This window comes from Hyperolius riggenbachi, chromosome 7 (genome assembly GCF_040937935.1).
Source record: "Hyperolius riggenbachi isolate aHypRig1 chromosome 7, aHypRig1.pri, whole genome shotgun sequence".
Classification (NCBI taxonomy): Eukaryota; Metazoa; Chordata; class Amphibia; order Anura; family Hyperoliidae; genus Hyperolius; species Hyperolius riggenbachi.
The window spans coordinates 34,975,348-35,001,105 of record NC_090652.1 but is presented as its reverse complement, the minus strand read 5'-3'; the positions used below and the strand labels follow the sequence as shown (position 1 = coordinate 35,001,105).

The 25,758-nt window shown below is 48.7% G+C and overlaps 1 protein-coding gene across 1 annotated transcript in view; it reads right to left on the bottom strand.

Moving 5' to 3' along the window:
• Window positions 1-25,758, bottom strand: part of LOC137525973 (uncharacterized) — a 180,356-nt gene that overhangs the window by 143,539 nt on the left and 11,059 nt on the right. The window contains exons 2-3 of the mRNA XM_068247183.1: window positions 14,728-14,865; window positions 13,283-13,466 (exon numbers count right to left, since the gene is read on the bottom strand). Coding sequence (XP_068103284.1) covers window positions 13,283-13,466; window positions 14,728-14,865 — 322 coding nt within the window. The remainder of the gene's footprint in view (window positions 1-13,282; window positions 13,467-14,727; window positions 14,866-25,758) is intronic.

Genomic DNA, 25,758 nt, shown 5'->3' with positions numbered 1-25,758 from the left:
CATCTTCTTCATCTTCTTCATATTCTTCATCTTCTTCTTCTATATCTTCTTTTTCTATATCTTCTTTTTCTATATCCTCTTCTTATTATTATTTTTCTATTTCGTCTTCTTCTTTTTCTATATATTCTTCTTCTTCTATATCGTCTTCTTCTTCTTCACTTATTTCTCTTTTATATATTTTTTTCAAAGAAATGCAGCTATTTTTGAGCGTAATAAATAGCTGGTGGCGCACGCATGTTGGAAGCGCCATTGTATGTGCTCCCTGGCAGTGGAAACACACAGACAGCATGAGGTAAATTCAGCAGCAGCAGCAGGAGGAGGAGGATGATTGTGTGGCAGCAGGCAGTCAATGAGGCAGGCAGCGAGACATAATAGGCTGTGTGGTACCTAGCGGTGGTACCAGGCCGTAAATACACAGCATGAGGTTCCAGACAGCGGTCGTGAAGCCCACATCATGTCCAATACACAACTGGGACAACACAGTTTTCAACCCGGACACCTCTAAAAATAATATCACAAAGTATTAATAAAAAGAATATATATATTTTTTTCTTTTTTTAAAGAAATGCAGCTATTTTTGAGCGTAACAAATAGCTGGTGGCGCACGCATGTTGGAAGCGCCATTGTATGTGCTCCCTGGCAGTGAAAACACACAGACAGCAGGAGGTAAATTCAGCAGCAGGAGGAGGAGGATGAGTGTGTGGCAGCAGGCAGTCAGGTAGGTAGGCAGCGTGACATAATAGCCCTGGTACCTAGCGTTGATACCAGGGCTGTAAATAAACACAACAGGAGGTCCCAGACAGCGGTCGTGCAGCCCACATCGTGTCCAATACACAACTGGGACAACACAGTTTTCAACCCGGGCACCTCAGAAAAATTAAACCTTTTTTTTTTTTTAATGGTTTACTGTTTTTTTTTTTTTTTACAGCAAATTACACAGATATAGCTATTGTTGGACGTAATAGCTGGTGGCAGAGTGGCAGCAGAAGGTAATTCTGTGTACCCTGGCAGTGGGAAACACAGACAAACAGCAGCAGCAGCAGGAGGAATGGAGGAGTAATGAGAGTAGCTATTGTTGGACGTAATAGCTGGTGGCAGAGTGGCAGCAGAAGGTAATTCTGTGTACCCTGGCAGTGGGAAACACAGACAGACAGCAGCAGCAGCAGGAGGAATGGAGGAGGAATGAGAGTAGCTATTGTTGGACGTAATAGCTGGTGGCAGAGTGGCAGCAGCAGAAGGTAAAATCTGTGTACCCTTGGCAGTGGGAAACACAGACAGGCAGCAGCAGCAGCAGGAGGAATGGAGGAGTAGTGTGAGTGTGGCAGCAGGTAGGTAGGCAGCGTGACATAATAGCCCTGGTACCTAGCATTGATACCAGGGCTGTAAATAAACACAACAGGAGGTCCCAGACAGCGGTCGTGCAGCCCACATCGTGTCCAATACACAACTGGGACAACACAGTTTTCAACCCCAGCACCTCAGAAAAATTAAACCTTTTTTTTTTTTTGAATGGTTTACTTTTTTTTTTTTTTTACAGCAAATTACACAGATATAGCTATTGTTGGACGTAATAGCTGGTGGCAGAGCGGCAGCAGAAGGTAAAATCTGTGTACCCTTGGCAGTGGGAAATAGAGTTGGGCCGAACCTCCGATTTTAGGTTCGCGAACCGGGTTCGCGAACTTTCGCGGAAGGTTCGGTTCGCGTTAAAGTTCGCGAACCGCAATAGACTTCAATGGGGATGCGAACTTTGAAAAAAAAAAAAATTATGCTGGCCACAAAAGTGATGGAAAAGATGTTTCAAGGGGTCTAACACCTGGAGGGGGGCATGGCGGAGTGGGATAGATGCCAAAAGTCCCCGGGAAAAATCTGGATTTGACGCAAAGCAGCGTTTTAAGGGCAGAAATCACATTGAATGCTAAATGACAGGCCTAAAGTGCTTTAAAACATCTTGCATGTGTATACATCAATCAGGTAGTGTAATTAAGGTACTGCTTCACACTGACACACCAAACTGTTCACTGAACAGAACAGGTATGCAGTGGCGGGTTCACTGAACAGGTATGCAGTGGCAGGATCAATGAACAGGTATGCAGTGGCAGGATCACTGAACAGGTACGCAGTGGCAGGATCACTGAACAGGTATGCAGTGGCAGGATCAATGAACAGGTATGCACTGGCAGGATCACTGAACAGGTATGCAGTGGCAGGATCAATGAACAGGTATGCAGTGGCAGGATCAATGAACAGGTATGCACTGGCAGGATCACTGAACAGGTATGCAGTGGCAGGATCAATGAACAGGTATGCACTGGCAGGATCACTGAACAGGTATGCAGTGGCAGGATCAATGAACAGGTATGCACTGGCAGGATCACTGAACAGGTATGCAGTGGCAGGATCAATGAACAGGTATGCACTGGCAGGATCACTGAACAGGTATGCAGTGGCAGGATCAATGAACAGGTATGCAGTGGCAGGATCACAGTACAGGTATGCAGTGGGCTGAGGGCTCACTGAACAGAACAGGTATGCAGCCAGGAAGAAGTTAAGCCTAACTAATCTTTCCCTATGAGAGACTGCAGCAGCTCGCCCTACTCTCACTAATGCAGGCACACGAGTGGCCATAACGGCCGCCGCTGCCTGCCTTATATAAGGGGGGGTGGGGCTCCAGGGGCTAGTGTAGCCTAATTGGCTACACTGGGCCTGCTGACTGTGATGTAGAGGGTCAAAGTTGACCCTCAGGTGCATTATGGGGCGAACCGATTTTTTGCGAACTTTTGCCGCAAAACGTTCGCGTGCGACACCCGCACGCGAACCACCTAAGTTCGCGCGAACCACGTTCGCCGGCGAACCGTTCGGCCCAACTCTAGTGGGAAACACAGACAGGCAGCAGCAGCAGCAGGAGGAATGGAGGAGAGTAGTGTGAGTGTGGCAGCAGGTAGGTAGGCAGCGTGACATAATAGCCCTGGTACCTAGCTTTGATACCAGGGCTGTAAATAAACACAACAGGAGGTCCCAGACAGCGGTCGTGCAGCCCACATCGTGTCCAATACACAACTGGGACAACACAGTTTTCAACCCGGGCACCTCAGAAAAATTAAACCTTTTTTTTTTTTTAATGGTTTACTGTTTTTGTTTTTTTACAGCAAATTACACAGATATAGCTATTGTTGGACGTAATAGCTGGTGGCAGAGTGGCAGCAGAAGGTAATTCTGTGTACCCTGGCAGTGGGAAACACAGACAGACAGCAGCAGCAGCAGGAGGAATGGAGGAGGAATGAGAGTAGCTATTGTTGGACGTAATAGCTGGTGGCAGAGTGGCAGCAGCAGAAGGTAAAATCTGTGTACCCTTGGCAGTGGGAAACACAGACAGGCAGCAGCAGCAGCAGGAGGAATGGAGGAGTATTGTGAGTGTGGCAGCAGGTAGGTAGGCAGCGTGACATAATAGCCCTGGTACCTAGCATTGATACCAGGGCTGTAAATAAACACAACAGGAGGTCCCAGACAGCGGTCGTGCAGCCCACATCGTGTCCAATACAAAACTGGGACAACACAGTTTTCAACCCCAGCACCTCAGAAAAATTAAACCTTTTTTTTTTTTTAATGGTTTACTTTTTTTTTTTTTTTACAGCAAATTACACAGATATAGCTATTGTTGGACGTAATAGCTGGTGGCAAAGCGGCAGCAGAAGGTAAAATCTGTGTACCCTTGGCAGTGGGAAACACAGACAGGCAGCAGCAGCAGCAGGAGGAATGGAGGAGAGTAGTGTGAGTGTGGCAGCAGGTAGGTAGGCAGCGTGACATAATAGCCCTGGTACCTAGCGTTGATACCAGGGCTGTAAATAAACACAACAGGAGGTTCCAGACAGCGGTCGTGCAGCCCACATCGTGTCCAATACACAACTGGGACAACACAGTTTTCAACCCGGGCACCTCAGAAAAATTAAACTTTTTTTTTTTTTTTAATGGTTTACTGTTTGTTTTTTTTACAGCAAATTACACAGATATAGCTATTGTTGGACGTAATAGCTGGTGGCAGAGCGGCAGCAGAAGGTAAAATCTGTGTACCCTTGGCAGTGGGAAACACAGACAGGCAGCAGCAGCAGCAGGAGGAATGGAGGAGAGTAGTGTGAGTGTGGCAGCAGGTAGGTAGGCAGCGTGACATAATAGCCCTGGTACCTAGCGTTGATACCAGGGCTGTAAATAAACACAACAGGAGGTTCCAGACAGCGGTCGTGCAGCCCACATCGTGTCCAATACACAACTGGGACAACACAGTTTTCAACCCGGGCACCTCAGAAAAATTAAACCTTTTTTTTTTTTTTTTTAATGGTTTACTGTTTGTTTTTTTTACAGCAAATTACACAGATATAGCTATTGTTGGACGTAATAGCTGGTGGCAGAGCGGCAGCAGAAGGTAAAATCTGTGTACCCTTGGCAGTGGGAAACACAGACAGGCAGCAGCAGCAGCAGGAGGAATGGAGGAGAGTAGTGTGAGTGTGGCAGCAGGTAGGTAGGCAGCGTGACATAATAGCCCTGGTACCTAGCGTTGATACCAGGGCTGTAAATAAACACAACAGGAGGTCCCAGACAGCGGTCGTGCAGCCCACATCGTGTCCAATACACAACTGGGACAACACAGTTTTCAACCCGGGCACCTCAGAAAAATTAAACCTTTTTTTTTTTAATGGTTTACTGTTTTTGTTTTTTTACAGCAAATTACACAGATATAGCTATTGTTGGACGTAATAGCTGGTGGCAGAGTGGCAGCAGAAGGTAATTCTGTGTACCCTGGCAGTGGGAAACACAGACAGACAGCAGCAGCAGCAGGAGGAATGGAGGAGGAATGAGAGTAGCTATTGTTGGACGTAATAGCTGGTGGCAGAGTGGCAGCAGCAGAAGGTAAAATCTGTGTACCCTTGGCAGTGGGAAACACAGACAGGCAGCAGCAACAGGAGGAATGGAGGAGTAGTGTGAGTGTGGCAGCAGGTAGGTAGGCAGCGTGACATAATAGCCCTGGTACCTAGCGTTGATACCAGGGCTGTAAATAAACACAACAGGAGGTCCCAGACAGCGGTCGTGCAGCCCACATCGTGTCCAATACACAACTGGGACAACACAGTTTTCAACCCGGGCACCTCAGAAAAATTAAACCTTTTTTTTTTTAATAGTTTACTTTTTTTTTACAGCAAATTACACAGATATAGCTATTGTTGGACGTAATAGCTGGTGGCAGAGCGGCAGCAGAAGGTAAATCTGTGTACCCTGGCAGTGGGAAACACAGACAGACAGACAGCAGAAGGGCAGTACACAGCAGCCCACTGTAGATGTAAAATGTGTGGCTGCAGGCGACGTAATAGTCAAAGTGAACCAGGCTGGCTTAGTGAGCAGGAGCCAGGAGGTGGTAAAGGGTGGTAAGGCACATTAACAATGGTTCTTCCGGCAGCCAGTTCATGTCCCCCTCTCACCGACAACAGGGGCCAGGAACTCGCCTTCCACCCACGCCTGGTTCATCTTGAGAAACGTCAGTCTGTCCACAGACTTGTGAGACAGACGTGAGCGTTTCTCGGTGACCACGCCACCAGCTGCACTGAAGCAGCGCTCGGACAGCACGCTGGAAGGGGGGCAGGACAGCACTTTCAGGGCGTACTGCGCCAGCTCGCTCCAGATCTCCAGATGCTTGACCCAATACTCCATGGGATCAACAGGGGCATCGCTGTCAAGCCCGCTGTAGGACCCCATGTAGTCAGCCACCATTCGGGTCAGGTGCTGGCTGTGACCGGAGGAGGATGCTGCTGCATGCACCTCCTCTCTAGTCACTGCTGCCGGAGCCTCTACAGTCCTGTAGAGCTCGTTGCTGAGAGACAGCAGGTCTGTGGGGCGCTTGCTGCTGGATGCAGGCACCTGCTGCTGCCTCTGTGCTGGCTGGACAGTGGGGGTGGAAGGCTGGGGGAAGGCTTCCTCCAAGCGCTCAACAAGGGCCTGCTGCAAGCTCCTTATTTGTTGCGCTGGGTCTCCTCCTGCAGGCGGCAGGAACTGGCTCAACTTCCCCTTGAGGCGTGGGTCCAACATCATGCTGATCCAGATGTCCTCCCTCTGCTTCATCTGGATCACCCTGGGGTCCTTGCGCAGGCACGTCAGCATGTGCGCTGCCATTGGGAAGAGGCGGGCCACGTGTGCTGGCACATCGACGGCAGTGCTGTCCTCTTCCTCCTCCTCTGCCTCCTCAGCCTCATCCTCTCTCCACCCCCGCACCAGCTCAGCTGCGCTGTGCTGATCCCCCTCATCAGCAGCAAGGTCAGGGACCTCCACCAAGTCCTCCTCCTCCTCCCCCTCAGAGGTGGACTGTGCAGCTGCATGCCGTTCCTGCTGGGCCAAGGCTGCCGCTCCCTGTTCCAGCAAAGCATCGAGGGCCCTGTTCAGCAGACAAACCAGGGGCACCCACTCGCAGACCATAGCATGGTCCCTGCTCACCATGTTAGTGGCCTGCAGAAAGGGAGCCAGCACTAAGCACACCTGCTGCATGTGCCTCCAGTCATCATCGGGGACGATGGACGGGATGTTGCTGGTCTTGTCCCTTCTCTGAGCGGCGGAAACAGTGGCCTGGGCAAGGTACTGGTTGACAGCGTGCTTCTGTTCAACCAGACGCTCCAACATCGCCAGGGTGGAGTTCCAGCGAGTTGGAACGTCAAGGATCAGCCGATGGCGTGGCAGCTCCAGCTCCTTTTGCACGTCTTCCAGGCTCGCACAGGCTGCAGCCGAGCGCCGGAAGTGACGCACAACGTTCCTTGCCGTTTCCAGCAGTTCGCCCATCCCCTGGTAGGTGTGCAAGAACTTCTGCACCACCAGGTTCAGCACGTGGGCAAGACAGGGGATGTGGGTCAGGTTTCCCCTGTCAATTGCGGCAACCAGATTGGCCCCATTGTCGGCCACCACCTCTCCGACTCTGAGGCCTCTGGGGGTCAGCCAAATCCTCTCCTGCTCCTGGAGTTTGGCCAACACATGGGTTGCCGTCAATTTGGTCTTCCCAAGGCTGACCAACTGCAGCAGCGCTTGGCAGTGGCGGGCCTTCACGCTGCTGCTGAGGCGGGGGGTTTGGCCAGGTGTGCCGGAGGATAGCAGAGGATCGGAGGAACCTGCTGCAGTTCCCCTGACCCTGCGGGGTGGCACCACCCACTGTGTTGCTGCTGCTGCTGTGCCCGCTGCTGCTCTCCCATCCTCACCCCCTTCCACCAAGCTGACCCAGTGGACAGTGAAGGACAGGTAGCGGCCTGTCCCGAAGCGGCTGCTCCAGGAGTCCATGGTGACGTGGACCCTTTCACCAACCGCGTGCTCCAACCCTCGCTCCACATTGGCCTTTACAAAGCGGTGCAGTGCAGGAATGGCCTTGCGGGTGAAGAAGTGTCTGCTGGGGAGCTGCCAGTCTGGGGCTGCACAAGCAAGCAGCGCACGCATGTCGCTCCCCTCCTGCACGAGCGTGTACGGCAGGAGTTGGGAGCACATGGCCCGTGCCAGCAAGCAGTTCAGCTGACGCATGCGACGGCTGCTGGGAGGCAGAGCCCTAACCACCCCCTGGAAGGACTCGCTCAAAAGGCTCTGGCGTGGCCTTTTGCTGGCACGGGAATCAGCGGACACAGCAGAGGAGGCCACTGAGGACTGGCTGCCAGAACAGGCCTCAGTGTCGGTGGCAGGAGTTGCAGAGGGGGGAGGAGCAGTGCATTTCCGCACTCCTGCTGGTGCTGCTGGAGGAGCAGGAGGGCGGGTGGCTGCTGTTGCTGCTGCTGAAGGCTGTGCAGTGATGGGTGTGGTGCCACTGCCAGCACCAGATGCCTTCAGCCTCCGGAACTCCTCATGCTGGTGGAAATGTTTCGCAGCAAGGTGGTTGATGAGCGAGCTGGTGCTGAACTTTAAGGGGTCTGCACCTCTGCTCAACTTCCGCTGACAGTGGTTGCAAGTGGCGTACTTGCTGTACACTGTGGGCATGGTGAAAAATCGCCAGATTGGTGACAAAAACAACCCCCTACGGCCTGGAGCCGCTGCTGCCTGTCTCCCTGTGGTGGTTGGGGCGGGGGCTTGGGTGCAGCTGGTGGTGGTACTGGCAGATGCTGCTGCTGCTGCTGCTGCTGCTGCTGAGCCTGAGACACCAGCAGGCTGTGGGACCTGCCTACTGCTGCCAATGCTTGCAATGATGCGCCTCCTTGCAAGGCCCACAAGCGCATCCTCCTCCTCCTCAGAGCTGCTGATGACGACATCCCCTGGAGCTGGTGGCACCCAGTCTTTGTCTCTTACCGTGTCATCATCATCATCCCCCTCCTGAAACATGTCCTGCTGGGATGATGACCCCCCAAACTCCTCTCCTGATGCATGGATGGGCTGCTTGACTGTCGCCACAGTCTTGCTGTCCAATCCCTCATCCCCCAAAGTGCCCATCAGCATCTCCTCCTCCAAATCGCCAACAACAGCAGACAATACCCTGATGGTGCCTGGGGTAAAAATACTGCTGAGTGACAGGTCGCCAACTTGTGACGGTGAACTGGCCTCCTCCCCAGGCCCTGCTGGGCGGCTGCTGCGAACAGGGGTGGTGGTGAGGGTGGAGGCCTCGGATGCAGAGCTGATGGCGGGCTGCTCATCCTCCGTCATCAGTTGCACCACAGTGTCTGCATCCTTTTCCTCAATGGGACATTTCCGACCCGGCTGGAGGAAAATAGGAGCAGGTACTACACGCTGCTGCTGCTGCTGTGTCTCTGCAGCGTGAGTTGCTCCTGCTGGGCGGCGCCCAAGGCGTCCACGGCCAGTGGCTATAGGAGGAATGTTAGCCACTGACGCAGCTGCTGCTGCTGCGGAACTGTGCATGGTGGCGCGGCCTCGGCTTGCCACAATGCTGCTCTCTCTCCTCTTGATTCCCTTGCTGCCCTTCCCCTTGCCCAAACCGCGCTGGCTGCCACTTCCAGACATCTTTGATGTTTTGGGCGTAAACAAAAAAGTTTTTTAAAAGGGCGGGTGAAAAAGTGGGGTACTTTAGTGGAGTGGGTTGGTGGGTGAGGTGACACTAATCACTAAGTGATTAGATCGCTAAGTGATTACTAGTACAGTACTAATACAAAATACAATAATTCAGTAATCAGTATAAGTGTGAACAGTGAACAGTGAGTGTGTCCCCTAGTACACTAACTAGAAAATACAATAATCAGTAGTAATCAGATTAAATAGAAGGAAATAGAGTGTGTGTGTGTGTACTGAGTGCACGCACACACACACGCAGGAGCTAGCCTATGAACAGTGACTGAGTGTCCCTAGTAGTAAGTAGTAAGTAAGTGTACAACTAGAAATTACAATAATCAGTAGTAATCAGAAGGAAATAGAGTGTGTGTACACTACAGACAGTGAGTGCACGCACACACACACGCAGGAGCTAGCCTATGAACAGTGACTGAGTGTCCCTAGTAGTAAGTAGTAACAGTAAGTACAACTAGAAATTACAATAATCAGTAGTAATCAGAAGGAAATAGAGTGTGTGTACACTACAGACAGTGAGTGCACGCACACACACACGCAGGAGCTAGCCTATGAACAGTGACTGAGTGTCCCTAGTAGTAAGTAGTAAGTAAGTGTACAACTAGAAATTACAATAATCAGTAGTAATCAGAAGGAAATAGAGTGTGTGTACTGACAGTGCACGCACACACACACGCAGCGCAGGAGCTAGCCTATGAACAGAGACTGAGTGTCCCTAGTAGTAAGTAGTTAGTAAGTACAACTAGAAATTACAATAATCAATAGTAATCAGAAGGAAATAGAGTGTGTGTACTGTGCACGCACACACGCAGGAGCTATGAACAAACAGTGACAGTGAGTGTCCTAGTACAGTTACTACAAAATACAATCACTCAGTAGTAAAGGTAGGACAGCAGAAACACTGGTATAATAAACTAACAGAGGACAGGAGGACAGCTGCCCACACAGGCAAGGCCCTGAGGCCTAAAGCAGTGTGAGCTTGCCTGCAGCAGCTGTGTCTGTCTCTATGTAACACACAAGCTACTAACTAAAATACAATGTCTATCTAACTAACAACAATATAGGTGTGTATAGGAGGTGTATGTGAGCAAAAACGCTAGGTAGTTGACCACAATAAAGCTCTTGCTAAGCCAAAGCACAAAGGAGCAGATCTCTCTCTGTACAAAGTCAGGCAAGGACGGAAAAACGGAACATGGCGGCCGCTATTTATAGGGTAGGGGCTGGCCAGGGTCCCCCCCTGTGATTGGCTGCCGTCAGAGGGCCTGGGAGCCCTCTGATTGGCTCTAAGGACATCAATCTGTGCTATGACGCTATTCGAGTTCGGTATTCGAGCTCGAATAGCGCTGTTAGCTCGAATAGCTCGAATAGTGAATGGGCTATTCGAGTTCACTCGAATAGCCCAATCGAGTAGCTGCAGCTATTCGAGCTCGGTATTCGAGCTCGAATAGCTGAAAAAAGAGCTCGAATATTCGAGCTACTCGAATATTCGAGCTCTGCTGAGCACCACCTCCTGCCGCGTCGGACGCGAAATCCGCCGCCCTGTTGCCTGGGCATGCGGCGGTTTCTCTGCGCTCCGACTGCGCGCCAGCTGCCATGTTGAACGCAGAATCAGCCGCCTTACTTTGAGTACTAGCGGCGGCTTTTCCGCGTTTCCTCACAGTACCCCCCCCCCCCCCCTGAGGAGTGGACTCCGGACAACTCCTACCCGGTTTCTCAGGATATCGAGTGTGGAATTCCCTTCTTAATTTGTCCGCATGCATGCGACACTCAGGTACCCATGTTCTCGCCTCGAAACCATACCCCTTCCAGTGCACTAGATACTGTAGTGAGTTCTGCACTACCCGTGAGTCTAAAATCTTTTCTACTTCATACTCAGGTTGGCCGTCTACCATCACAGGAGGAGGAGGAGTGGTACCCACATGGACTGCTGGCTTAAGCAGGGACACATGAAAAGATCTTACACCACGCATGCTGGCAGGAAGATCAATGGCATAAGTAACATTGTTGATCTTCCTGGTCACAGAAAAAGGGCCCACAAACCTGGGACCTAACTTGGGCGAGGGTTGTTTCAGGGTTAAATGACGTGTGGACACCCAGACCAGGTCTCCTGGTCGGAACTTCCACTTTAAGGATCGTTTCTTGTCAGCTTGACCTTTCTGACTTTGAAAAGCCTTTTCCAAATTACTTTTCACGATTCCCCAAATGGCTTCGAACGACTTTTGCCAAGCCTCCAGAGCTGGAAACGGAGTGGAGGCTACTGGCAATAGGGAAAATTTGGGCAACTTTCCAGTTACCACCTGAAATGGAGAGAACCCAGGGGAAGAGCTTTTCAAATTATTGTGTGCAAATTTTGCATATGGCAAGAACTTGACCCAATCATTTTGTGCTTCTGCAACATAACACCTCAAGAACTGTTCCAATGATTGATTAATCCTCTCCGTCTGACCATTGGTCTGTGGGTGGTAGCTCGATGAAAATGACAGTTCCATGCCCATTTGATGGCAAAATGCCCTCCAAAATCTAGAAACGAATTGGACTCCCCGATCTGACACTATGTTTTCCGGAATGCCATGAAGTCGGAAAACGTGGATGATGAAAAGATCGGCCAACTCCTGGGCCGAGGGGAGTCCTTTCAAGGGCACAAAATGGGCCATTTTACTGAAACGGTCGACTACCCCCCAAATGACTGACATGCCTTCAGACCTAGGAAGCTCACCTACAAAATCCATGGACAAATGGGTCCATGGTTCACTCGGGGTGGGCAAACGCTGCAACGTTCCCACAGGTGCCAGACGGGAGGGCTTGCTTTTTGCACACACTGCACACTCTCTAACATACTCCTTGCAGTCCGTTGCCAGAGAAGGCCACCAAGCACATCTGGCAACCAAGTCTTGCGTTCTGGAGGCCCCTGGGTGCCCGGCATTTTTGTGCGAGTGGAACATCTGCAAAATCTGGAGACAAAATGGTAGTGGCACAAACATAACCCCTTCAGGCTTTCCCTCAGGGACATCCTGCTGAAAGGGACCTAAAGTCTCCGTCCAGTCTTTCCAAGTCTCTGTGGCTCCCAGCACTACCTTTTGTGGAACAATGGTTTCTGGTTCTGAGGGCTGTGCTGTCTCCGGCTCAAAACATCTGAACAAAGCATCCGCCTTAATGTTTTTACTACCCGGAGTGTACGTAATTACAAATCTAAATCTCGAGAAAAACAGTGACCACCGAGCCTGACGGGGACTCAGTCTCTTAGCCCCCTCAATGTATTCCAAATTTTTGTGATCAGTGTAAACTGTAATCGTATGTTCTGTTCCTTCTAGCCAATGACGCCATTCTTCAAAGGCCAACTTAATGGCTAGAAGCTCCCTGTTACCTATATCGTAGTTTTTCTCTGCTGGTGAAAACCTCCGAGAGAAATAGGCACACGGGTGTAATCTTCCCTGCAGCCCAGAGCATTGAGACAGCACAGCCCCTACCCCAACTTCTGAGGCGTCAACCTCTACAATGAATGGAAAAGAGGTGTCTACGTGTCTCAATATGGGTGCACTGCAGAGCAAAACAATTCTTTCAAAGTGGAGAAAGCGGTCAGAGCTTCGGAGGACCAGTGGTTGGTATCTGCCCCTTTCCTTATGAGACTGGTGAGGGGTGCTATGACTGTGGAGTACCCCTTTATGAACCTTCTATAGTAATTCGCAAACCCTAAAAATCTCTGAAGAGATTTGAGTCCTACTGGTTGAGGCCATTCCAGGACAGCAGAGACTTTGGCGGGATCCATAGAAAGGCCCGAGGTGGAAATTATGTATCCCAGAAAAGTGACAGATGTCACCTCAAAAATGCATTTCTCCAATTTAGCATAAAGCAAGCTTGTGCAGCACGAATTTGACAAGAGCCCTGTGCTCAGAGAGGTTGTCTGAGAAGATCAGTATATCGTCCAGGTATATTAGGACAAATTTACCCAACACCTCCCTGAAAACTTCATTAATGAGTTCCTGGAAGACGGCCGGGGCGTTACACAACCCAAAGGGCATCACCAGGTACTCGTAATGCCCGTCGGGTGTGTTAAAGGCCATCTTCCATTCATCGCCCTTTCTGATCCGCACCAGATTGTATGCACCCCGCAAATCCAATTTTGAAAAAATCTGGCCATTGGTGACTTGAGTGAATAAATCGTCTATCAAAGGTAAGGGATAGCGAATTTTAACTGTGATTTTATTCAGTCCCCGGTAATCAATGCATGGCAGAAGGCCTCCGTCCTTTTTTTTTACAAAAAAGTAACCTGCTCCGGCAGATGACCGGGAAGGACGAATAAGTCCCTTAGCCAAGTTTTCACGGATGTACTCTTGCATGGCCACCTTTTCTGGCCCAGACACATTGTAGAGATGGCCTCTAGGGGGCATACAACCTGATCGGAGGTCAATCGGGCAATCGAAAGGGCGATGTGGAGGTAGTTTATCAGCAGCCTTTGGACAAAACACATCCGAAAACTCAACATATTGTTCCGGGACACCCTCGACATGAATCCTGGTCTGGCCTAAGGTCACCTTCACTAAGCAATGACGAAAACAGTGGGCTGACCAGCTCGTTAGCTGACCGGTAGCCCAATTTATCTGAGGGGAGTGAAGGTGTAACCATGGCATGCCAAAGATGATTGTGGAGGTTGTCATGCGTAATACAAAAAACTGCAACTTCTCTTTATGCAGCACCCCTATAGTGACTTCCACCTCTGGTGTCTGGGACAGCGGATGGTTACGCTGTAGGGGGGAATCATCCACTGCCGTAACCTGAAGGGGTGGTTTAACCGGAGTGAGCGGAATACCTAATTTCTTTGCAAATTCGTAGTCCATAAAATTAGCCACTGAGCCTGAATCAATGAAGGCCTCAGAGACTTCAGATTTATCTTCCCATGTAATCATACAAGGGAGAAGTAATCGCTTGTCCTCTAGGGGTAAGAGCTGTACGCCTAGGGTATTACCCCCAACTACTCCTAGGCAGTGGCGTTTCCCGACTTCTTAGGGCAATTTCGTACTCTATGACCCCCCTCTGCACAATAAAGACACAACTGTTCAGAAATCCTGCGTCTCCGTTCCACTTGGGACAGTTTTGACCGACCAATCTGCATTGGCTCTGGAGGAGGTAAAACTGGAGGAGGTGGAGTCACCGGAGGTGCAGCGTAGGACATCATTTTAACATTGTTTCTACCCCGGGTCTGCTTTTGATAACGTAATCTGCGATCAATCCTGATTGCCGATGAAATGGCCTCATCGACGGTCTTAGGTTCAGGCTGACTTAACATAAGATCAGAGACCTCATCTGAAACAGTCTAAAAGAGCATAGGTGTCCCACCTGGCTGAAACTGACCACCTCCTAAATTCGGCAGCATACTCCTCGACCGGACTCTTGCCTTGACGCAACAACTTGAGCTTCCGCTTAGAAGTCGAGGCAATGTCTGGATCGTCGTAAATTACTGCCATAGCCTTAAAAAAATTCGTCTACGGAGGTTAAGGCTAAATCTCCAGCGGGTAAACTGTATGCCCAGGTCTGGGAGTCGCCCGATAACAAAGTCTTAATAAACGTAACCCTTTGGGTCATGGTTCCTGAAGATCTAGATCTCAACTCAAAGTATGACAACACTCTACTCCTAAAATTTCGAAAGTCAGATCTGTGACCAGAAAATGTTTCAGGTACAGGCATACGTATGTCTGTGCTAGGAGGGAATCGCACCTCGTCCACTGCCGTCTGGAAGGTACGTAAAGAACCGGACAAAGCGTCAATCATAGCTTTGTGGTTACCCAGCACTTGGTTTCTGGAATCCACCGAACGGTCAGTGTGTGCGTCCATTTGCATCTTGGGTCTGGCGTTCTGTAACACAGAGAGGGTCTGATTACCGGTGATCTGCAGTATCACCGAGAATGCAGATATATACCCGATTATTGATGATCTGCAGTATCACCCATAATCAGATATATCTCTAACCTCTGGACACCTGAGTGATAAGAGTGTTTGGTGCAACAGTAATACTTTGAGGAGAGCACCCGAGAGAAGGGTGCTACACAGTGAGAGATACTGCTAGAGATCAGGTTCCTTCCACAGGTGTGAAGCTCCCCAAGGGGCGGAGCTAGGCTGAGAGTGGGAAGGACAAATGTGAGTGACACCAATGAGGAAGTGTCACTGACAGATCTGTGAACTATCTCTTAACAGGAGAGATAGTTCTCGAGGTCGGACAGGCCAGGTCGTTAACACACGGACAGATAAAGTACAGAGACAGTACCAATGGTAGTTGCTGGTAGTTGCTGAAATTGTCAGCTGACCGGCTTGGTCAGCTGACTCCCTTCTGACTGTCATAAAGGCCCTGCCTCTCTGCGCACGCGCGCGTCCTCCTGAACCAGTGTGGACTATCAGTCCCAGCCACACCAGACATGTGTTGTAATATTTCTGCTGTGTTGAATGCGGAATCCGCCGCACCGCTGTCCGTGCGTGCGGCGTTTTCTCCGCATTCAGTATTACTGACAAGAGTAGACCTATGCGTGCTACCTGCCGCGTCGGACGCGGAATCCGCCGCCCTGTTGTCTGGCCATGCGGCAGTTTCTCCGCGCTACGACTGCGCGCCAGCTGCCATGTTGAACGCAGAATCAGCCGCCTTACTTTGAGTACTAGCGGCGGCTTTCCGCGTTTCCTCACAGTTTCACTAGTGCTGGCGGACAGGTGAGACTCTATACTGCCAAAGACTCTGCAGGAGCCCCAGGGAGTACAGTTAAGTTGGAAGGTGATTGGGAGGGAGGGTCCGCAGCGGTTGAGGGGTGTCTGTTGGGGGGCCCCTGGGCTAATTTTGCCCTGGGGCCCCATTGTTACTAGAACCGGCCCTGACTGATGGACATTCTCGTATCATACAACAACACATTCGCTGAATCCCAATCACCACATTCTTCACACAATCTTCCAATACATTCCAATACTTGATAATACTGGACACTCCCACATCAAATGCTTCAATGTACCTTTTGCCCCACATTCTCTCCAACATCTGTCACTAACATCCAGATATATAAACATACATATATCCAGGCACATCGCCTCTAGTTAGGACATTAAATAAATTATTAGGGAAAGGGAGGTGCTGAAGGGGGTGTGGCTAGAAAACAGCAAAAATCTATTAACCCTTCGCACACTCACATGCAAATGTTCAAACAATTGCATTCACAGATTCACTAATCCAGGCACAACTGTTATCCCTACAGCTAAATTAAAAGCCAGGGTTTTAGTTCACAGAAGAATGCATTCTTATGCTTAATCACCTATACTGCGCAGAAGTACCCAGGTAAACATAGGTGTCCTAACTCTGGCCCTGTAACATGCATAGTGCAGACATGCAAACACATTCATTGCATCAAACCTATCAATGGATTAGGAGCACACATCCTAACTTCCTCTCCTGGGAAAGACAGTGCATCTTACCAATCGCACAAGGGAGCTAATGTTATGTTGAACATCCAGATATATAGACGCCAACTTATCCGGCATCCTATACCACCTGGTCAATAATTTAAATTCACTTCCTTAATTTTAGAACTCACGGAAGTGTCATGAGCCAAAGCACACACTTTGCTTTTTGGATTATAATTCAAGGAGATGCCCAAATCCTCCTCCCATTTATTCAAATAGTCCCAAAAATCCCCACTACCTATCAAAATCAAATTATTGTACAGGAATGATATCAGATGTATTGGAGAAGCCCCTAACACAAAACTTTTTTCAAAATTAGTTAAAGAGACTCCGAGCAGTGCAGAAACTATGGAAGATGCATATCATTTTAAAGCTCTCTTTCTCCTCTTTCCAATGATATATAAACCGCCACCGTACGCCTTTTAGTTTTCGCCATTTTCGCGATTGAAATTGCCGCGGCCGCGATTTCAATCGCGAAAATAGAGAAAACTAAAAGGCGTAGGGCAACGATTTAGGTGTTGCCAGAAAGAGGAGAAAGAGAACTTTAAAATGATATCCATCTTTCCATAGTTACTTGTATTACACAGGACGACTTTTTCCTAAAGTCCAGCATCTCCATGCTGCTGAATGGAGCTGCTGACACTGGGGAAAGTGTCGTCCTGTGTAATACAAGTAACTATGGAAAGATGGATATCATTTTAAAGCTCTCTTTCTCCTCTTTCTGGCGACACCTAAATCGTTGCCCTAAGCCTTTTAGTTTTCTCTATTTTCGCGATTGAAATCGCGGCCGCGGCAATTTCAATAGCGAAAATAGCGAAAACTAAAAGGCGTATGGCGGCGGTTTATATATCATTGGAAAGAAGAGAAAGAGAGCTTTAAAATGATATGCATCTTTCCATAGTTTCTGCACTGCTCGGAGTCCCTTTAACTCCATATTTGATCGAAAAATTCTCCTCTTCATGTTCCACTTGTCTATATCTCCAATGCTACGTACACACATGCGACAACAATCGTTCGTTAAGAACGACGAACGAACTTTTAATTGATGGAAGAACGACCTAAGTAAAGGTAGTTTTAAAATGTGTGTAACGATCTGATCGTTAGAACGAACGTTACATCACAGAAAGCAACTATTGCGCCTGCGCATAAAAATGAGAAGTTCCATTGAGAAATAGTGAAATGCGCATGTCAAGCCTAGTACGAACAATCGTTTCCAACGATGTACTACTTTTGCAAACGATCGTCGTTGGTTAAAATCCGCCGAGACAGAACTTTCTTTTGTAGCGATTTGGCTTGTTCGTCGTTTGCCTTAATAGTCGGTGGTTCGTTTTTTGTAACAATCGTCGTTGGTAAAGATCGGGGAACGATCGTTACAAACGACTATAGTCGCATGTGTGTACGCACCTCAAGAATCAATCCTGCAACCTTTCCAAGGATTTAAAACTATTATTTACCAAAACAACTCCTAAAGTAACTCCACAACCACCTCCCATGAACCAAAAAAAAACCTTCTCCCTACCTGGCGGAAAAAAAGGAGAATCCTCCGAGAGGAGACAATGGAGAGACACCATTAAGCCATCCACTTTTCTTATTAACTAAATCCCACACTTTAAACAAATTTTTAATCCAAAAGGTGTCCACTTTGGTAAATCTCTAAAAGCTCCAGGAAGCCAAAGAGCCTCAGCCAGGGATGGGACGACGAATCCGGTGAATCCACGAATCCCTCGAATATTGGGAAATATTCGAGATTCGTGAATTCGAATCCCGTCGCCATTTTCCGCTCCCCGAATCCGCCGAATCACGCCGCTGCATTGCCGCGCATCCGCCGCTCCCCCGCTCGCACTCGTCCTCCTCCGACCCCCCCCCCCCCCCGCTTCTCCTCCTCCGCTCGCCCCCCCCCCCGCCCCGCCCGCATAGTTAGTATCAACTCACTTATCCAGAGCGGAGCGCAGAGCGGCAGGCCTCTCGCTGACTTCCTGGTTCCCTCTAGTGACGGCTTTTACAATGACGTCATCAGTAAAAGCCGATCCGGCCACTAGAGGGAACAGGGAAGTAACGAAGAGGGCTGCTCCTCCACAGGAAAGGTGAGTAGATACTTATTTATGAGGGGGGGGGGAGTGAGCGGAGGAGGCACGGGAAATGATGGGGGACAGCGGAGGCCCGGGTGGGGGTTGGGGGGGACCTACCTACCTACCTACCTAAAGGCCCCTATACCTACCTAAAGGCCCCTATACCTACCTACATACCTACCTATACTTCAGGCCCTATACCCTGCTACCTATACTGCAGGTCCCTTTATCTACCTACCTACCTAAAGGCCCCTATACCTACCTACCTACCTAAAGGCCCCTATACCTACCTACCTACCTAAAGGCCCCTATACCAACCTACCTACCTAAAGGCCCCTATACCTACCTATACTTAAGGCCCTATACCCTGCTACCTATACTGAAGGTCCCTTTACCTACCTACCTACCTACCTACCTACCTACCTAAAGGCCCCTATACCTACCTACCTAAAGGCCCCTATACCTACCTATACTTAAGGCCCTATACCCTGCTACCTATACTGCAGGTCCCTTTACCTACCTACCTAAAGGCCCCTATACCTACCTACCTACCTACCTAAAGGTCCCTATACCTACCTACCTACCTAAAGGCCCCTATACCTACCTACCTAACTACCTAAAGGCCCCTATACCTACCTATACTTAAGGTCTTTTTACCTACCTACCTACCTAAAGGCCCTATACCTACCTACCTAAAGGCCCCTATACCTACCTACCTACATACCTACCTATACTTGAGGCCCTATACCCTGCTACCTATACTGAAGGTCCCTTTATCTACCTACCTACCTATACTGAAGGCACATGTACCTTACTACCTATACTGAAGTCCCCTACACCTAGCTACCTACCTATACTGAAGGCACATATACCCTGCTACCTATACTAAAGGCCCCTATACCTAGTTACCTACCAATACTGAAAGCACATGTACCATTCTACCTATACTGAAGGCCCCTATACCTTGCTACCTATACTGAAGGTACACGTACCTTGCTACCGATACTGAAGGCACACGTACCTTGCTACCGATACTGAAGGCCCCTATACCCTGCTACCTATACTGAAGGCCCCTATACCTTGCTACCTATACTGAAAGCTACCAGTATTGAAGGCACCCATACCTAGCTAGCTATACTGAAGGCACCTTTTCCTCGCTACCTATACTGTGGGTACCTATGCCTGGGTACATATGCCTGGGCAACTATACCACGGATTGCACAATTCTTATGTGCAGGATTTGTTAGATTCGGGATTCGAAAGGTTCGAGATATTTGAGAACCTTTTTAGATTCAGATCCGGATTCGAAGAAATTGTGGATTCTTCCCATCCCTAGCCTCAGCCAAATCTATTCCCACTAATTCCTTTTCGATATCCACCCAACTCTTCCCTCCTCCCCCATAAGTCCAGTCAAAAATTCTAAACAATATACAAGCTCTAAATTATACTTTTAGATCGCGAAGTCCCAACCCAGGACTTAGGACGAATCAAACTTAGGACGAATCAAAATCCCATAGGCCAATCTCGAGACCTTACCCTGCCAAATAAATCTAATAAAGATAGTTTTCAGAGAACTAAAATAAAGTTGCAGGCACACAAACTGGAAGCATAGAACAGGGGCGCCTTAACCTACTGACCACCCAGGCAGCGGCTTGGAGCGGCTTTGATGGGGAAGGCGCAATAAATTACTGTCAGTCCAAGGGGAAATAAAAATTCCTGTCCTGAAAGACCGTTGTAAGGGACTGGAGAGAAATAGATTTCCTTCTGTTTTAAGAAGGCAAATTACACCAAGCTTTGCTTTTTTAGTAGGAGGGCATTTTGGTTCCTTTTATCCCCCTATACATTCCTAGTAGCTTGGGTCACCCTGAGCTGCTTGGTTACTCTGCTCTTTTCACAAATAGCCTTCTGCTAAGTCACGGATAAAGAATCATTCAGAGTTCAGATTTATAGATCCTCCCTAAGAAGAAGGTGTCTGGTTTAAAGCTGTTCTCTGCCCCTCCATGAGTCCACCCTGAGCCTGACTGACTGACATTTAAGAGTATGTAGTGAAAGTTTTCTACTCTCACAAGTGTTTTTAGGAATGCATCTAATAAGGATTCATAGAAAGATTTGAGACAGTCCCTCACTATTCAGTGTACAGAGGTGACAGCGCCCTACCCCCAAATGTTACTGAGTCTGCAGAGCGAGTGAGACAAACAAACAAACAGTAAACTCTGCAGACAACACTGTGCTCTGCTAGAATGTCTGGCATGTCTAGATGTCAGGACGCTTGCCATGACTAGCTATGGAGCGGTAGGATCATCTGATGCTCTCCCCATTGGGACACACAGCCTGAACTTCTCCCTGAATTCACCAGGACAGTGTTTGAAGTGTGTAATGGACACAGTGGGGGTTGCAGGTTTTGTCTTTCATTGTGAGCGAGTGAATAGGAGGGCAGCATTTAAAGCTCAAACAATGATAATGGACATGTAAGCAATGTGTGTAATTACATCCATCACTACTTATAATTGAAGCTGGCATAATAATGTATTTCCATTAATGCTGTCTGTTTGCCCTCTCTCTAATGCTATGTACCACCTCACGATTTTTCCAACGATTTTCCCGATGTCCATCAATTTTTTTTTTGAGCGACAAGTAGTCATTTACACGATGTCGTGACATCGCTTAGCGTTGTGTGGTGAAAAGTGACCGTCACTGAGGATCGGATCTTTAAGATCCTTGACGACACCCCGTAAAGTACTGCGGTCGCTTGACTTCTCGTTCGCGCCCGTCCTGTAATATCACGTGACATCTCGCATACCCGTTGGCAGGAAGATGAATCGCTGGACGCTTGTCATGAGGGGACACCTCGCTGGATCCATCCTACTGTGTTGTTGCAGACACTGTGGTGAGTGTGGAGCTTAACTTTGCTCGCCCTCACCCTCTGCTCATACTCCCTCTCCCACTGTCTCTCTGACCAAACAACTGCTACTTGGGGAACAATGTGCACAACTATGTACACTAGTCTGAGCACTCTTCAGGGGAGCCAGTAGCATTTGGAACTATTATTGTGTATTTATGTAGCACTGACATCTTCAGCACTTTACAGAGTACATAGTCATGTCACTGACTGCTCACTTACAATTTCATCCCTACCATAGTCAAACTGTAATGTCCGACCATATTATTATTATCATATATTTATATAGCACTGACATCTTCTGCAGTACTTTACAGAGTACATAGTCATGTCACTGACTGTCCCCAGAGGAGCTCACAATCTAATCCAACCATAGTCATAGTCTAATGTCCTACCATATTATTATTATGCATTCATATAGCACTGACATATTCTGCAGCACTTTACAGAGTACATAGTCATGTCACTGACTGTCCTCAGAGGAGCTCACAATCTAATCCCTACCACAGTTATAGTCTAATATTTTCAATATAGGATTGTTTTGGGGTAAACCAGTTGACATATTAGTATGTTTTTTAGGATGCTGGAAATGTCTGAAGTGTCTGAAGACAGAAACTCCATGCAGATTTTGCCCTGGCCAATGTTCAAGCCTAGGACTCAGCACTAAAATGCAGTAGTGCTACCCACTGAGCCTCTATTCTACTCATAGATATCTGCTCATCCATGTCATCAATTCTGACCCTCTACTACCCTTCCTCCCTCCATTCTACTTCTCTTCTCTTGTATCACTTACACTACAAACACACTGTGCTTATCTCCAGAATGGATTATGAATCAAACTATTAGGCCCAGTGCACACCAAAACTGCTAGCAGATCCTCAAAACGCTAGCGGTTTTTGGAGCAGATTTCAGAGCGATTCTAGGCATGTTTTCTAAACATGCCGAGCGTTTTTGTGAAGCAGATTACAAATACTGTTACAGTAAAAGCTGTTACTGAACAGCTTCTGTAACAAAAACGCCTGGAAAACCGCTCTGATCTAGCGTTTTTCAGAGCGGTTTGCATTTTTCCTATACTTTATATTGAGGCAGAATCGCTTCTGCAAACCGCAAATGTGCAGCAGGAGGCACGTTTGCAGTTTGCTAAAAACCTCAAACCGCTGGTGTGCACCATCCCATGGAAATACATTAGCCAAGCGTTTTCACAGACAGATGCGGTTGGCAGATCGCTGCTAAAACCGCTCAGTGTGCACTGGGCCTTAAACCACCTTACCATATCAGCCCTTCAATGTCATGATATACCCACTCCAGTCCTACCCTAACAGGTGGTAACATATCTGCATATCTCATAATGTTTGTGAAAAATTATTTTGAAAGTAAGAATGTCTTGCTTGATAATCCAATCTTGCAATGTGACTGCCATTGGAACTTGTAGTGTGGATGCTGTATTTATTTGAGGTGCATACTGGCAGCATGTGCTGTATGGCATACAATGCTGATCATCCACAAGGCAAACTTAGGCAGCTGCCTAGGGTCTAGAGAGAGTTTAGGGGCCTGGTGGTTGCTAGCCCCCACCACATCTAACTAAATAAGCCAGGTGACCATCAGTGGAGGGCAAAGTGTTATCTTGCCTAGGGCCCCATTTCATAGTTATCCCTCTCTGATGGCTTATATCATGTGTGAAGTGTTCTATAATCTATATAGTTTTTGTTTTATTTTTTATGGGGGGGGGGGCGCCACAGGATTTCTTGCCTGGAGTGACAAGAAGGCTAGAGGCGCACCTGGCATAGAATACCAGTCTTGGCAAGACGTTCATTTTAATAATATCTATATGCCCAAACCACGAAAAACCCCTTCTTCCTCCCCACCCTTCCAAATATTTTTTAATAGGACTTAACAATGGGAGAAAATTAAGGGAAAACAACCTAGACAGGTCACTCGAAAGCATTCTACCCAAGTACTTAATTGCCTCAGATCTAAAGGGGAATTAAAAATTACTTCTAATTTGATTCAACAACTAGTGTCTCATTGAAACAATAAGCGCCTCAGATTTTGACACATTGATCTTAAATTTCGAGTAGATACCATACCTCTCAAATTCCCCAAACAAATTAGGTAGTGACACCAACGACTCGTTTATATAAAATAAAATATCTATCAGCAAATGCTGACAGCTTATGCTCCTCATTCCCAACCATCACCCCATGAATACTCCCCAATCTCCTAATATAACAAAAAAAATTCCAAGGTCAAAATAAATATAATGGTCAATAACGGGCAACCTTGTTTTGTACCATTAGATAGGGAGAAGGCATCCGACAGGGCTCCATTCGCTCTAACCCAAGCAGAAGGATTAGAATATAATGCTCCAACCCAATTTAACATATTCTCTCCAAATCCCACAAACTTCAATGTAGCATTAATAAAATCCCAATTCACACTGTCAAATGCCTTCTCCACGTCCATTGACATAACCATCATAGGAATTCCCTTTAACGAAGACCATTTAACCACTTGCCGACCGCCCCCAGCCGATGGGCGGCGGCAAAGACTGGGCCTAAACGACCGCAATACGCTCATCGGTGGAGGCGGGGGCAGGCGTGGTTATGCGGTGATCGCATCATTCGTGACGCGATCAGCTGCCAGCGACTGGCTCCGCCCCCCTCGCGCTGTAACCCGCCGGCCGTTCGGAAGCGCCGGCGGGTTACTAGCACCCGGATCGCCGCACGTACAGTGTATAATAGGCTTTGTAATGTATACAAAGCCTATTATACTGGCTGCCTCCTGCCCTGGTGGTCCCAGTGTCCGAGGGACCACCAGGGCAGGCTGCAGCCACCCTAGTCTGCACCCAAGCACACTGATTTCCCCCCTCCCCTGCCCCCTGATCGCCCACAGCACCCCTCAGACCCCCCCCCCCTCGCCCACCCCCCAGACCACTGTTAGCACCCAATCACCCCCCTAATCACCCATCAATCACCCCCTGTCACTTTCTGTCACTGCTATTTTTTTAACCCTAAACTGCCCCCTGCTCCCTCCTGATCACCCCCCACCCCTCAGATTCTCCCCAGACACTCCCCAGACCCCCCCCCTGTGTACTGTATGCATCTATCCCCCCTGATCACCTGCCAATCACCTGTCAATCACATGTCAATCACCCATCAATCACCCCCTGTCTCTGCCACCGATCAATCAGCCCCTAACCTGCCCCTTGCGGGCAATCTGATCACCCACCCACACCAATAGATCACCCGCAGATCCGACATCAGATCACCTCCCAAGTGCAGTGTTTACATCTGTTCTCTACCCTAAACACCCACTAATTACCCATCAATCACCCATCAATCACCCCCTATCACCACCTTTTACTGTTACCCATCAGATCAGACCCTAATCTGCCCCTTGCGGGCACCCAATCACACACCCACATGCTCAGATTGCCCTCAGACCCCCCCCTTATCAATTCGCCAGTGCAATATTTACATCTGTTCTTCCCTGTAATAACCCACTGATCACCTGTCAATCACCTGTCAATCACCTATCAATCACCCATCCATCACCCCCTGTCACTTCCACCCATCAATGACCCCCTGTCACTGCCACCGATCAATCAGCCCCTAACCTGCCCCTTGCGGGCAATCTGATCACCCACCCACAACAATAGATCGCCCGCACATCCGACGTCAGATCACCTCCCAAGTACAGTGTTTACATCTGTTCTCTACCCTAAACACCCACTAATTACCCATCAATCACCCATAAATCACCCCCTATCACCACCTTTCACTGTTACCCATCAGATCAGACCCTAATCTGCCCCTTGCGGGCACCCAATCACACACCCACACGCTCAGATTGCCCTCAGACCCCCCCCCCCCATATCAATTCGCCAGTGCAATATTTACATCTGTTCTTCCCTGTAATAATCCACTGATCACCTGTCAATCACCCATCAATCACCCCCTGTCACTGCCACCCATCAATCACCCCCTGTCACTGCCACCCATCAATCAGCCCCTGTCACTGCCACCCATCAATCAGCCCCTAACCTGCCCCTTGCGGGCAATTTGATCACCCACCCACACCTATAGATCGCCCGCAGATCCGACATCAGATCACCTCCCAAGTGCAGTGTTTACATCTGTTCTCTCCTCTAAACACCCACTAATTACCCATCAATCACCCCCTATCACCACCTGTCACTGTTACCCATCAGAATAGACCCTAATTTGCCCCTTGCGGGCACCCAATCACCCGCCCCACACGCTCAGATTGCCCTCAGACCCCCCACTTATCAATTCGCCAGTGCAATATTTACATCTGTTCTTCCCTATAATAACCCACTGATCA